The sequence below is a fragment of the Humulus lupulus genome, chromosome 2 (genome assembly GCF_963169125.1).
Source record: "Humulus lupulus chromosome 2, drHumLupu1.1, whole genome shotgun sequence".
In the NCBI taxonomy this organism is placed as follows: Eukaryota; Viridiplantae; Streptophyta; class Magnoliopsida; order Rosales; family Cannabaceae; genus Humulus; species Humulus lupulus.
Genome location: NC_084794.1, coordinates 28,565,119 through 28,581,117, shown reverse-complemented (window position 1 = coordinate 28,581,117; position 15,999 = coordinate 28,565,119). Strand labels below are relative to the sequence as shown.

At 37.3% G+C, this 15,999-nt stretch overlaps 1 protein-coding gene across 1 annotated transcript; it reads left to right on the top strand.

Annotated features, from left to right (window-relative positions):
* Positions 1-13,623: 13,623 nt before the first annotated feature.
* Positions 13,624-14,468, top strand: LOC133817578 (uncharacterized). Its single transcript, XM_062250127.1, has one exon. The coding sequence runs from the start codon at positions 13,823-13,825 to the stop codon at positions 14,201-14,203; it is 381 nt and encodes a 126-aa protein (XP_062106111.1). The 5' UTR covers positions 13,624-13,822; the 3' UTR covers positions 14,204-14,468.
* The last annotated feature ends 1,531 nt before the right edge of the window (positions 14,469-15,999 follow it).

Genomic DNA, 15,999 nt, shown 5'->3' with positions numbered 1-15,999 from the left:
TATCTGTGTTGCACGATCCAAGACAGTCCTAGGGAGCGGTTAGCTAGAAGGTCACAACGGGGTCGAATACCCGACTCGGGGCGAGTCGAGGGGTATTTCGGGTATTGGATGTTTTATGGGGTTATCAAGTTATGGAAATAAATATTTGGAGATATATTTGAGGTTAGAATGTTTAGGAGGGAATATTGGGGAAATTTACTAATTTGCCCTCTGGAACTTAACGGGATTTGGAAAATGACTAAATTGCCCTTGGGATAACTTAAGGGTTAAGGATAGGTTTCAGGGGCAAAAAGGGAATTTGGCTTTAAGGATAACTAGAACTGGCAGAGGTAAAATGCTTCACGTTTTCTTTACCTAGGCTTATGCTGGAATTATCTTCTTTGGAGGTCTAAAGAAAAATCATGAGCAAGAAAAGAAGAAGAGGAAGAACTGATGTTCTTTGGGGTCAAGGAAGGAATTCAAAGCTGAATTTGGGGAGAAGAGAAGTTGGGGCAACTAGAATCAAGCTCAGGCCAAGATTAATTCTGAGGTAAGGATCTAAGTTTAACTTCTGCTTGGTTTTTCTGTGTTTCCTTTAGAATTTGGAAGATAGAACCTAAGTGGTAAAATTGAAGTGTTTTTGGAGACTTGTTGTTGTAGTTTCTGAGAATATTAACTGATTATGTGGTTGGAATTGGTTCCCAGGCAGAATTCTAGGATTTAGGCTCAAAAATGGTGAAATTCAGGGAGGTTAACTCGTGATTTGCATGGGGGTTTTCTAGGTTTGTAGGTCGAGTCGTAGCCCTAGGAGGGGCATGCCGCGGCCTGTGTGCGTGTGAGGCCTGGGGAGGCCTCTGATCTTGAGGCACGTCGTGGTGCTTGGCTAAGCATGCCGTGACCCTTAAGGGGTTGGGCCGTGGCCCTAGTTCAAAATGTTGGGTGTTTTGTGGGTTTTTTGCTTGGGAACCCAATTGTTAAGGCTCGGGATGGATTTTATCACCCGGATTGATAGAGTTCAAGGTTACAAGAATTAGAATGGTAACCCAAAGTTATTTAATGGATCAGACCTTGATGGATGGATATTGTTGTTGTGACTAGGGTTTCAGCGAGGCTCGGACTAAGGGACTGTGCTCGGGACATCGGTGCTTGGAAAGTTCGAGACACAGGTAAGAAAACTGTTGTACCCATAGAGCAGGGCGATGGCCCTATAGTTTGTGTTGCAGGGCTCGACCCTATATGATTGTATTGCAGGGCGTAGCCCATTTAGTATGTTTATATGTGTTTAAGTATTTGTTTAATTATGTTATGTGTGCACATATGTGAATGAACGGCAAGAGCCGGGAATGGCAAGGCCGAGTACGGTAAGGGATTGGGAGCAGCGTTTAGCACGCGGAGTGCAAGTTTCCTGGGCGAGACCCTATAGGATACCTGGGATATCCTCACAGTGTAGACCACGAACCCAGGGCCTGGTAAAGCACCTGGGATGGCATGGTCGTATGTGTTTAGCCTGTTGGCGGCTTGATTATATGTTGAATGATTGATATGCATATGTTATCTGCTTGTGTGAGTTTTCTTGATGGGCTTCGGTTCACGGGTGCTCTATGGTGCAGGTAAGGGCAAGGGGAAAGTTGACCAACCATGAGTACGGAGAGCGTGAGGCGATGTGTACATGTTTCGCCTGCCTGGCTGCCACGGCCAGGAGTATTTTTGGGAGGTGTTTGTATTAAACCTAAATTTTGTCGTTTAGCCGACCTTAGTTATATTTTGAGTTGTAAATATTTCTAAACAGTATTTTGGGATCCCAAATGTTAAACACTTTATAATTTTCAATGAATTGTTGTATTTACAAATTATGTGACTTTGTCTATGGTTTAGCTACACTTTTATCTTAAAACCTCAGTTAGTGAGTTAATTGCACGTTTTACACTCACTTAGTAACAGCTCTAAGGAAGTAGGGCGTTATAGATGATTTTTTCATTCGTCTCTCTCTTCCTGCTGTTGATCAACATTTCTTCTTCCAAAATCTGCCTCATCATAATCATGACCATCTCTAAATTGTGACCTATGAGGGTGCGATCTGTTGTTCGCACTGTTTCCCTTTCTTCCTACCGATACATCCCGATAGACTGGGGGCCTGCGTTGGTCGGTAGGTCCCCTATCATTACTATGTCGTGGGGGACCCCTGACCGTAGAGCCTAAATCCACATGTCTTCTGCTTCTTGAGGGATGTTGTCCCCTACTCAGAGGGTTTTGCTCTTTAGCTGTCTGGCGTCTAGGGCTTCTGGGATGTTGCTCGGCTCTATTTTGCCTTTGCTGCTGGGCGTGATCTCGACCAGTGCGAGAGGGTGGTTGCTGCTCAAGATCTTGGACTGGCCTCTCCTATTGAGCAGCAGGAGGTTGCTCTGGTCTTTGAGGATTCCTTGGTTGTGATGGATTATGGTGATACTGGGGATGCTCCAAACGTGGGTTTTGCTGAGGGTGAGTGTTGGGTGGCTGATCTGGTTGGGAGGCAGGTGTAGGCTGTCCTCGAGCCAATTGAATGGCCACTTCTAAGGCTGCAGTGGCATCCCTCTGTCGGCGGCCATATTAGCTTGTCACTCATTCAGTTCTTGGCACTGCCAATCAATCTCCCATTACTGCAACACCATTGTCTCAACTACATTCTCTTGATTAGCCCTCAGATTAGCTACTTATTCTTGCAATACAATCAAAGTTGTTTGCAAGGTTTCAGCATCCATCTCCTCTTCTTCCAACTCCACTTGTGGCTCATCTTTTGCTACATCTTGTGGAGGAGGTTGATTTGGCATATTCCCAGAAGTTTGCCCTGCTTTTCTGGTTGTTTTTTCCATTTGACCTTTTTGAAGTTCTTGAGTTCAACTCTCAATGAGAGCACCAAAATGTTGACCCTTGATTTGGTCAACGACACATAGTCAATCAAAACAATAGAAATAAGATCAATTGAATTCAAGAAGATAAACGACACCAAATTTTATAGTGGTTTGGCCCCAGATATTGGTAATAACCTACTTCCACTTAGTGTTTATATTGACGTATTATGACAACTGCGATTAGCAAACAAGGGTTTACTGAGTTTCACAAGCTCCAAAAAAGTACAAAAGTTTGTATATCAATAACACTAATTCTCTCCAAAATCGATCCCTCTTTCTTCTGAGCTCATTAAGTCCTATTTATAGGCTCCAGGATATACATATGGGTCAATGGGCTTTACATACATGTTGATTTAAGCATATCTAGAAATAACAGAAAACATCATCTTTACATAAAAAAATAGGATCAAATATCTTTAGAATTATCTTATATGTAATTGTATTTGAAATATGGCTTTTTTACCACGACTAGACCTGGTCATACATGTCAGCGCAGCCTCTGCCGTACGGTCGAGTATCCTGGTCGTTTGTCGACCTGAATGTAGTCACTAAGTAGTCACGTGCAACCCACGTGTACACAAATCTTGCCACGTCAGCAAGTAGTATTTTTTAGGATAAACAGTTATTATGGAGGAACAACATGGTCGAGGAGGCGACTTGGGAGTTGGATTCAATCATGCGGGACCAGTATCCCGAGCTATTCAGGTAAAATTTCGAGGACAAAATTCCTGTAAGGAGGGGATAGTTGTAACATCTCAAATTCCCTATATGGCTTTGTGCCTAGATTAGGGGGTCGGGAGGCGATAATTGCTTTAATTATGTGCTAATATAGTATGAGCATGTCATTATGTGAATTATATTATAATATAATTATGCTTGCATGTTTAGAAATATTAAATATGTGTGTGGGCCCGTTTCTTATAAGAATGACATTTTAGTAATTTTGACCCACTAAGGGTATAATTGTAAATATGTGTGTGTATGATTAAGACCACATTATTATGTGGATATATTTTGGGTTACTCGATGCGAGGTGATCCTGGTGAGAAAGTTAGCAAAAAAGTCACAACAGGGTTAAATACTCGGCTCGGGGTGAGGCCAGGGGTATTTTGGTAATTTAGTACATTACTAGGGTTTATCGGGTAATGGGAGGTTAAATGGTTATTATTTTTGAGATAGTTGGGGATATGGAGGAACACTAGAAGATTTACGGGAAGTGGAATTGACGAAATTTCCCTTGAGGTCATTAGAGGATTTAAGTTAGTTATAAGGGCATTTTGGACTTTTTGGCATAAATATTAGGTTGAGTTTTAGCTGAGACCTTAGAAACACTCAGAAAGAAGTAGAAGATTTCAGCTCTCTCTCTATCTCTCAGTTCTCTCTCTCCCTCATTTGGTGCTTGGTGATTTGAAGAAATTTGGATGATTCTAAACTAAGGACTTGAAGGTTTAAGATTGGCTGAGCTTTGGATTTTGCTCAGGGCAGAGTATAGCTTAGAGGTAAGGACCTGAACTTGAATTCCTTATGTCAATTCTATTGTTTTTGTAGGAAGTTTAGAGTTTTCATGTGGGAGGGTTTGAAGATTGAATTTTGGATTTTGATAAGTTTTCAATCAAGTTCTGAGTTAGGTTTTATTGTTGGAGAGGTGTTAAATCGGTTATGGCAATTGAATTGAGGTTTTAAGTTTGATTTGGGGTAATTTTGATTGGGTTTGGCTTAGGGAAAACCCAAGAATTCTGGGTTCGAAGAGGTCGGGTCACGACCCTGTTCTTGGGGTGAATACCATTTTGGACCTTGTGTTTTGCAAAAGTTATCGATTGGACTCCGTGTTTTGTTAAATGACAATTTGGTCCCTGTGTTTTGCAAAATGGAACAAAATGATACCCTGAGCCCAATTTTGGTTAAATTTTTTTTAAATATGACCAAAACACCCCCAGCTTTTAATTTGGCTTTGATATTAATTTGATTTAATGTATTTTGTATTTTCAAAATAAATAAAAAACATTTTAAAAAATAAATTAATAAAAAACTAAAACAAGTTACCCAAAGAAAAATTAAAAAACTTCACGACTCCTTGTCTGTTCGTCTTCCTCACGCAAACGAAGAAAAGTTGTTGGCCACCATTGTCGACGAAGAAGCTTCTGATTAGAGATTTGTTCTCTATGAATTTTTCCTTGAAGGAGTCGACCGCACAAGATTGAAGGCCACTCGAAAGGTATGTCCTTCCTTTGTCAAGCTACAATTTTTTTCTATTTTTTTTTTATCTTTCAAGCTACGGTTTGGGAAAAAATCTTTCAAGATTGAAGGCCACTCAAGGTATGTCGTTTTGCTTGTATTTTCATATGTGGGTGTGGGAAAAAATCTTATTTGGATGGTTTTTTGCTCTGTATTTAGAGTTTTGAGTATTTTGGAAAGTTACTGATGTTTTAGAGTTTCATGTCTTTTATTTGAATTTTGTTTGTGTTATATGGCTGCATTTGGTAACAGGGCAATGACATCCTGCAATAGCAATTCATTTTCCCAAAATGGTGGAAGATTCAAAAATAGAAGATGCATGTGTGGCAAAAAATGTAATGTGGGGATTAGTGAATCAATTAATAACCCAAACAGGCTTTACTTTCGTTGTCCCTTTGGAGAGAAATGGTATAATTACTTCTCATGGTGGGTAGATGGATATTTTGTAAATGAAGGTTTTGAAAAGGAAGATAGAGACCAAGAAGAAACTTCTTTTCCATATGATCTAATTGTTCTAAAAAGATTACAAAGATTGGAAGCAAATGTAGCTACTGGGCACTTGTTGGTGAAGATTTTGGGAGCAATATGTGTGTTATTGATGTTCTTTATTTTGTGTATGACAATGAAGATGTAATAATTAGTGGTATGACAATGAAGATGTAATAATTAGTGGATTTTGGCTGCAATTATGGAAGTTGTACTTGACTTTGCATTTATAAAAAATTAATGTCAGTTTGTTTAATATCAATTTGGGTTATTATTGTTTAATGGTGTCAATATAAGAGGTAAATTGTTGTATAATTTTCAAGACAAAGTAACCATAAATCATAATTGAACCAAAATGCAAAACCAAAATACACTAATATTGCATTTAAACCAGCTAAAATTTAGTGTGCAAAGCACTAACCAAAACATATAAACATGCTAATTTTGTGTGTCCAAAGCACTAAACAGAACATATAAACAAGTTACATTTTAGTGTCCAAAGCACTAACTAAAACATGTAAACCTGATAATCCTTAGTGCCAGTAGCACTAACCAAAACACTTAGGCATACATAGAGTATTACATTTCAAAATACAACAACTTCAACAACACATATTTCAAAAGACACCAACTTTGGCAACTTCACTGTGTAGGCTGAGTCTGGAAGAGATCTTGGGGTGTTTCAAAAGTGTTAAGCTCCTTTGCATTCTATGGTATCTGTTCTTCAATCCCTTTTGATGGTTGATAATTTTCCTGAAATAATAAAGTAATTAAAAACACACCAAAGATTTCTATTTTAGAAATTCATATATAATTTACAAAATGTTACCTGAATTGTGGTACCATGAGTTCTTCCACGACCTCTGCCATGTGGTCTTCCCCTGCTTCTCTTTGTGTTTCCTTGTTCAGACCCTGTAATTGGTGCATTAGACATTGTAGCTTGATCGTTGCCTCGTCCCCTCCCTCGTCCTGTAGGTGGAGCTGGAGGTGTTGGTTGTTTGACAAACGAATGTGCATTGCAAGTACATATTGTATGACCAAGTTGGTTACAATTTTTGCATCTTTTTGTGTTAGAAACTAGCTTCACAGTCCTTTCTTCTCCTACCACTTTCCTTCTGCGATGTTTTTTCGGTCTACCTGGCTAGTTTCTAATGGGTGGGGGTAACATAGGCTCAGCATCATGTCTAATCCACATAGATTCATCAGGGATTGGATGTATCACAGGTTCATAAGTCTTTCTCCACATTTCAGTTGTGAAATATTCTGAACAATAGTCATTGATATTGGTTATGGTATGGTTGATACATGTAGTTGCATGAACACATGGGATGCCTCTAATCTACCATTGGCCACATATACACCATCCTGCATGCCTTTTGCTCGTGTAATCAACTTGAAATTCATTAGGGCCTACTCGTCTAACTTGAGCATATCTTGCTCTCCTCAATAACTGCTTAACCTTTAGATGTACCTTTGGTGTTAGCTTTTCATTCCATCATTCATATGTGACCCTTCTTAAGCACATCATGTCTGCGTTTTGGATTCGAAGACCTTCTAGCAGCTCGATTGGTGGTTTGAAATGTATCTCATTGATCCAATCATTGAAAGATTCAACATGGTTGTTTGTCGGATGTTCGACCTTTGAAGTTGTGTCAAAACAATTCATTGACCAATGTTTAGCATCAATGTCAGTCAGCCACTTATATGCATCCTTGTTGAACTCCTTAATTTGGTCCATAATACGTTGAAAAGTTTTGAAATTTCCGTTTCAGGCGCTGCCCAAAACATGTTCTTAAGATCAGAAGTTCCAAACTCTTTCACCATGTGTATTTTCAATGTGTTGATCCCAAAAGAGGGCGTTTTAATATTTAAACTCGCAAGTGCACGAATCGTTTTGGAATATAATGTTCATGTAAGTACGAGGTCGAACCCATGGGAGTTGACTAACATCAAAAGAAACTATTTCAAACAAAGCAAGAATATTCTAACCTAGTTCCAAATATTTGATGAGATTTTGTTTTAGAAAAATAAAAGACAAGTAATAAAAAGATTTAAGATTAAATAGAAAAATGGTTTTCAAATGAGATAAGTAAAATAAGATTATTAAGATATTAGAATCCATAAAATGCAAGTTCAATAGTATTTATAAGTATATTGATTCCCAAGTTTAGATATAGTTGAAATAAATCACACTATATTTTTTTCAAAATACATTTTCTATTCAAGCACAAGTTACTTTACAAAATGTAGGATTTTTCTTCACTTATATAAGATATAATTTCTAAGCATTAGTTGTGTTACAACCTAATGAAACTACAAAAAATCAAAGAGATTATGTTTAGGCAAAATATGATACTTATGCTCTAAGAATTAGATGTGAACAATTTAATGAAAAACATTTAATCAAAGAATATCATATTTTTGCATAATGAAGAACTAAGTGTAATATGCTTTAACAATCAACACTAGATGAAAAAGGCATATCTTTGATAGAAAAATCCATAAACAATGTTGTACAAATGGGAAATCAACATACAACAAAAAATACTATCTAGTTACATTTTGCTTCATCATCATCTTAATAATCTTTGAAAAAGATTAGAAGCTCATAACTAGATTGAAATAAAAATTACAAAATAACATACTTGACATGCTCTTCAAAAGATGAAAATGGTAGAGAAAATAGTGAAAAGAAGAGAGAAAAATATGAAGTGTATAAGAGGTTGAAAAGATGAAAAAGAGCTCCCCAAATAGTCTTACAAGACTCTATTTATAGGCAACATATGGAGATTAAATTAATCAAATTAAAATAAATAAATTGATTAATTTAATTGTGTTGGGAAGTGGTAGGATAAATAGAGTAAGTGTAAGAGTATTGGAAAGATGAAATGTTTGGTTGGGTAAAAGATTAGTGAAAAGCTAGGGTAAAAAAATAAATTAGGAATGTTTATTTAGGTAAGAAAAATATGGAAGAGTGAATTGATATTTGAGTGAAAAATATTGGGAATAAAAACATGATTTTTTTGGTCTTATTTTTGTGGCCGTGGCAGGGTTGACTTGGGGACATCATGCCGAATTGGGCCAGGCGGGCTGAAATGGGGCAGCTGGTGTAGGCGGAAAATGGGCCTGGGCTGGGCTTCGGTGGGAGCAGGCTGAAGAGGCCCAGGCGCTGGAATGAGGCACGGTTGGGTGCTGGAGTTGCTGGGCCGTGGGTGAAGTTGGGTGATTTGCTGGCTTGGGCCAAAGGAGTGGAACAGGCCCGTACGGCTGGGAAGTCTTCAGGAGGCAGGGGCGTGCGACAAGGTGCTGGCTGATGATGCTATATGCTGAAGTTGGCTGCTGGCCAAGAGAAGAGCTGGCGTGGAGTCAAGCCAGGAGGAAATTGGCAGCTTGCTGGGAATGAAGCTGGATTGGGCCTGGGCCCGTGTGGCTGGAAGTGCTTTGGTCTCAAAATTGCCATTTTTTTTCTTTTCTTCACTCTTCAAGAACCAAAAATAAAATCATTTCCTACAAAATAAATATAAATTACATCATGATAAAATATTTTCAATGATAAACAATTCATATAAATTCTTTGAAAATATTAATTATAACTTAATCTAACATTTAAGTTCAACAGTACCTATTTATTCATTTATATAAAAAAATATATATATATATAAAATTTTACAACAAAATAGTTATAAAAATACATAAAAATCTATAAAAATTAAAATGAAGGTAATAAATTCAAAAACTAATTAAAACTTAAGAACTAAATCATTTTTAGCTTAAAAAATGTGGTAAAATAACTCTAATTTCTAGAGTTATCACAATGTGAAAACAACAATAATGATGGTGATTATCAGGTACATGACTAACAACCTCAATTAAACCCTGTATCATGTAGAAGAACAAGGCATGTGTAAGCATTAATTACAATCAACAAGTAGCCATGTACGAGAGAGTTGTTTCCAATCAGCTTAATCAATAAGCACTAAGACTGATTTAATTATTCATGCACACTTAAGCATCAAATATTCTAATTCACAAGTTAAAAATTGAAGAATAAACAACTAGAAAAGTTCAAAAATGAAGAATTACCTTCTGCCTATCACTCATTATGCCCTAAGGCTGACCATTGGGATGTCTCTCTCCAATTTGTTCCATTAAGTGCTCCATAAACCACCTCCAACTTTCATTGTTTTCAGCCTCAACCATGGCACAAGCAATGGGATAAAAGTGGAGGTTTGCATCAAGTCCAACGACAGACAATAAAATACCCTTGTACGGGCTTTTAAGATGGCAACCATCAAGACCAAAGAAAGGTCTGCAAACAACCAAAAATCCAACTTTCACACCCTCATAGCAAACAAATATCCTCTTATCCGAGGCTTCATAATTAGGGGAACAAATTGCACAAGTTCACCCTCTTCATTGTAAGTTTCAACATGAACCAACTCTGATTGTATGATTACAGCACTTCCAGGATTTGTATGCAAGATCATGGTTGCATAATTTTTAAGCTTCACATAAGATTTAGCATGACTATCAGAAATTCTCCTCTTGCATATCTTTTAGCTCTCCATAACCTTCTATTGTCAACCTCGATCCCATATTCATCCTTCAATCGTTCTTTCATACCATTTAATTTCATTTCAGGATGTCTTTGGAATGTCTTCACCAATTTTCTACCAATCCAAGTACTGCTAGATGTTCTATTCTTGCAAACACATTGGCATGTATGGTCTTCAATGAGCGTCTTGATGACAAAATTATTCAGATTAGGGGTCACTGAGGCATGTATCCTCCATGGGCAGTCTGTTGCTCTACAACCATATGTGAGCTTACTCTTTTGGTGCTTGATTTTTTTCAATTCAAAACCCTCTCGAATTGCATAATCGTCTAGAATCTCAGCAAAGTGTCGGTAGTCACTGAATTTCATGTATAGTCGCATAACTATTTTTCCATCTTCATAAATTTGATCACATTCAGGAGGTGGAATGTTCTTGTTAGGATCCAAACCCTATCTTCTTAGCCTCTTCAAGTTCACATGCCCACATTCATTGCTATCATAATATTCTCTGCCATCATCTTCATCACTAGCAATCATTGAAGCCATTTCAGATTCGGTACTGTCATCTTCTTCACTATAGTGTTTGCCTTGTTTCCATTCTAGGTCACTGTCATCAGTGGGTGATGATAGAGCCTCATCTTGTACACTTGTAGACCCAAAAGCACTTCTCCTTCTTGTCTGATACTCGTGCCTCTTACTAGAACCAGCTGTGTGCTTCCCACTAGAATCTAGCCCTCCAATGTTTGGGGTTGAAGCTGCATTGAGAAAATAATGTTTGATGAGAACTTAAAAACATTAAATGATCATGACTAAAGCATTTATTTAAAAAAAACATAACCACAATAACTAAAATTAGTTACATGTATGGTCAATGGATATTGGAGTAGAGCTTTCAACTTCATCAACTGTGGCATTTTCATTTTGAGCTTCAGGAGGGGTTGTGGCTGCATTAGGGGCCAAACAAACATAATTAATTTAAAGGACCAAATCATTTGATTTAAAAAGCAGAACTACAATAATTAAATTTAGTTACCTGTAGGCTCAATAGACATTGGAGTAGAGTTTTCAGTTTCATCAGGGAACTCATTTTCAATTTCATCGGAGGAACCATTTTCATTTTGAGCTTCATGAGGGATTGTGGCTGCATTAGGGGCCATTTCAGGTGCAATGTCACCAGCCTCGTTCATTACACTTTCACCTCCACTATCATAAGATTGAGTTGCATCTGCCGTTGTAATAGGTGAACCTGAAAACAAACATAATTGAATTAAAAAGACCAAATCACTTAAGTTAAAAAAGCATAACCACAATTACTAAATTTAGTTACTTGTAGGGTGAACACACATTGGAGAATCAGGGGTGGTTGATGCATTAGGGAATGTGGCAGCATCAGGGGCCATTTTAGAATCAGTGGCTGGATCTTCTTTGCTGGTTGCAACATTTTCAAAAGCAAGATTTGACATGACACACTCTTCAATTCCAATTGCATCTAAATTGTCATTCACTCCAGCAATAGGTGTTTCATTCTTATCAATTTAAGATTCCTTAACAATTTGAAACCATCGAGGAGGATGACAACTAGTTTTTGTAGCCAACATTTTCTTTCTTGTAGGCTTTGAAGCGGCTACCACAGGGGCAGGGGCACTTGTACCAGCTACAGAGACAGTTGAATCGACTACTACAGGGGCAGGGGCACATGTAGTAGCTACAGGGCTAGTTGGAGCATCTATTACCTCCACGGAGTCATCATCAGATACACCAATGTCAACTACTTCCTCCATCACTTGCAATGCTTGTGCTTCTACCATGGTCACATATAACTTTATACAGTCCACAAGAACATTCATATTAAACATAGTCATCATATCTCTATCATCAGAAATATCTAACATAAACTCCCCTCCAATTTCAGCTAAAATCTGGAAACAAATAGAATTTCCTCTCAATTGTTGAAGATTAATAGCCAAATCATGATACAGGTGCTTATGCAGCCCCATCAAGTTGTATGTTTTTGAATCCACCTTGAAAGGTTTGAGGTGCTTGCCCTCATTCAATATTTGTAACTAATGATAACACATTTTTCACATTTGTTATCAAAAAACAAACACATTACTCCATCAATGACTAAAAATGTAATTAGAACCCACACCAACCAACAACAATATAACAGTGACCAAATAGAAAACCTTAACAGAAAAAAAAAAATCAAACCTTACATTCAAAGTCTTATTTCTAGTACAATTTTGTCAAAAATCAAAACTTGAAGATTGCACACCAAGAAAACATCAGTAACTTTCCAAAATACTCAAAACTCTAAATAAAGAGCAAAAAACCATCCAAGGACGATTTGTTCCCACACCCACAGATGAAAATACAAGCAAAACGAAAGGAAATAAAATTTTCAAAGAAAAAAAAACCAAAGGACGATCAATATGCATAACCGTAGCTTGAAAGATAAAAAAAAAAAAAAAAAACTGTAGCTTGATGGAGGAAGGACATACCTTTCGAGTGGCCTTTAATCTTATACGGTCGACTCCTTCAAGGCGAAATGCACAGAGAACAAATCTCTGATCAGAAGCTTCTTCGTCGACAATGGTGGCCAACAACTTTTCTTCGTTTGCGTGAGGAAGACGAAAAGACGGGGAGTCGTGAAGTTTTTTAATTTTTCTTTGGGTAACTTGTTTTAGTTTTTTATTTCAATTTTTTATTAATTTGTGTTTTAAAATATTTTTTATTTATTTCGAAAATACAAAATACATTAAATCAAATTAATATCAAATTCAAATTAAAAGTTGGAGGTATTTTGGTCATATTTAAAAAAAATTTGACTAAAATCGGACTCAAGATATTATTTTATTCTATTTTGCAAATATAGAGTCTAAATTATTATTTAACAAAATATGCAATCAAAAACTTTAGTAAACCAGGTCCAAAATAATATTTAACATCATTTTACATTAGTCCTTCGTGTTATTGTACAATTTGCTTTAAAAATAGCTATTAATTTATTTTTTGTGCGGTTCCTAAAACGAGTAGAAGTTTGATATTTACTCTTGACATCCTAATCTTAAACTTTTACAACCAAAAAGTAGTGAAATTTGGTGCATCTTCAAAAAGGGCGGGCGGGCGGGCTATCGTTTGCGAAGCGCCAATTTCAGGAAGATTTTTGTAAAGAAGACAAAATAAGAGTGAATGGATAGGACGTATCCATGAACTACGCCCTGCACCAATCAGCGTCCTACAAATTTTAATCCAACGGTGCAGATCTCCCTAGACACACATCAACACACTGGCACACGTACGTGTACACCAGACTTCAACCCCAAAACAGCCTCACACTGCCACGTGTCACTGTATTATTTCATGTCACTCGGCCCACCGGGCCCAAAACAGAAAAGCCCAATAACACAAAAGGTCGACAAGTCAAGCCCTACTAGGCTGCTGCTACTACCACTGCTGACAGAAGATCCCGCGCCACACACACACGCAATCCATGGTTTTGAAACCCATTTGCTTAATAATTTCTCCCTCCACATCTTCCCGCCTATACTTCTCTTCTTAAGAACCCTCAAAACCCATTTCTCTCACTCCCTCTCTCTCTAACCCTAATTTGTCTTCGTCTTCGTCTCTCCCTCTCTCATCTTTCACTGCAGAATTCAGTTTATTAGTCCTCGTCGCCATGAATCGTAGGACACGCTCTCTTCACCGATCTTCTCCGAGCCAGGCTGAGCCGTTTCTCAAGTACCTCAAGCCTGGTGCTCTAGCTCAAATAAGAGACTCGCGAATCAGTGCTAGATCGCATCGCTTTCTCTCAATTGCTCAGATCCGTCCATCTCCTCCTTCGTCGCCGTCGTCGACACCCGTTCAATCGCCGGTAATTGCCATGGATGGATTCCCTTGCTTCTCCGGAAGAATGTTCGGACCTAGATGTCCTCAGAGGAAGAAGCTTGTTGCTTCTAAGTCGGTTTTGTTTCCAAGTCAAAATCCGTCTAGCCCCGTTCTTGATGTGGCTGATCCGATAATCGACGTTTTCAGTAGTAGTGATATTGCTGCACATTGATTGAACCTGTTGATTCTGTGAAGTTTTCTTTATATATTTTTCTTTTTTTATTTCTCTCTTCGATCCTTGTAGATTAATTTCTATCCGTACTTGATGTTACTTCTCCAACGCTAAATGTGGAAAATTTTCTTTGATAGAACTAAGATCAATAATAAAATCAGAGATTTACCTTACAGATCTATTGTGTTGAGAATTTTTGTTTGTCGGTTACCAGTAATTTAGTTTCTGCCTTTAATGAAGGAAAGCTTGAAATGCTTATATTTGAGTCCGAGATTGATTGTGGTTCATAGTGTTTTTACAAAATCTGAATGCATTAATTTCCGTGAACGTAATAAAACTATTAGGTCACTGTTTAATTCTTTGACTGAATTCTTGGTTGCTAATCTTTGCAAAAGGCCTTGTCTTTGTGACTTCTAAACCTTAAAGGGTTCAGTATAATCTTCAGGCTAAAAGAGAATATCTTGGCAGCTGTACTATGCCAAAGTAGACGCATTATTTAATTCCATATTGCAAGGAGAAATATTACATATTATTCTGTGAATTGGTACTTTGTGATATGATTGTGGTTCAGGTTCACTTCATTTCAGATTGATTCTAGTGTTACCCGTCCACCAATTCGTCATTATGATTGCCCAAGTTCTTGTTTATATGATGTTGAACTACTAAACAACAATGTACAGAAGCGCTGTCATCTTAGTAATACTAACATTTTACCAGCGATTAAGGTTTCACTTTTTTTTGCTATGCACTTGTTTGTTTTGCAGCTTCCTCTCGGGTTGTCATCACCAGGTATGTTTATAAATGATTCTCAATGTAAGTGCCATGGTTACATACAGGTTTTGAGTTTGTTGTGATGGTTAAGATTATTAATCTATTATTCAGTGTAGTGATTGTTCTATGCGTTTTGATAGATATTATGTGACATGGGAAGTATTTTATGCTTTCATAATGGTCATTTACAGTAGTTATTAATCGTGCATCTTTGGCCAAATCTTTTTAGGTTTAATTGTGAGAAATAATTTTTTTAGGATAGAACTAGGCTGTGTTTTCCTGGACAGTTGGACTGCTGATTCTACCAAACTAGTATTGTCATTTCAGAAGCTACATGCTACTATTCTGATGCAGACTCCTATTCTTTAAAATGGTGGAAGGTCTTTCTGGGAAGCTACTTAATTAGCTGGTATTAATGCTAATTTAATGCAATGAACTACCACATGCTTTTTAAGGAGATGGAACTAATTTTGAATGGCCAATGAATTGTCCTGTCAAAGTTCTTTTTCTTTTTCTTCTTATTAGTCTTTGGTATATCATTAGATATTTTAATTTTTGTTCTTACAATGGCATGTGTTTGAATTCTTTCACTTGAATTTATGTATTGATGAATGCTTTAACAAACTGCCCATGCAATCTTTGTACTCTTGCTTTCGCAATACTTTGTGGAAAGGCTCGCATTTAGAGCTGGAACTTCTTTTTTGATTAATCTGAGTATGATGATAGCATCTCCCAGTTATGATTTTCCAAATTTGACGTGCTTCATTGTTGGCCATTGATTATTTTTTAGAAAACTTTGATGCGTTTTCTCTTTCAGCTTTTCTTTTCAGCAGCAGTTTGGATAATGCCATCAATTAGAGCCTCTGATAATAAGTGTGCATGGTTCCAGCTCAGTGACAAACTTCCTACAGTAGTTGGCTTGAAAGAAGTTCCGAGTTTGGATGTTTAGAGGTTTGTAACCGAAGGTGAATGGCTTTTAAGATTTATGGATTTGATTGAAACAGTTTAAGAAGAAAGACAATCAT

Excerpts from the sequence above, each read along its gene's own strand:
- LOC133817578 (XM_062250127.1), top strand. The coding sequence starts at position 13,823 with ATGAATCGTAGGACACGCTCTCTTCACCGATCTTCTCCGAGCCAGGCT.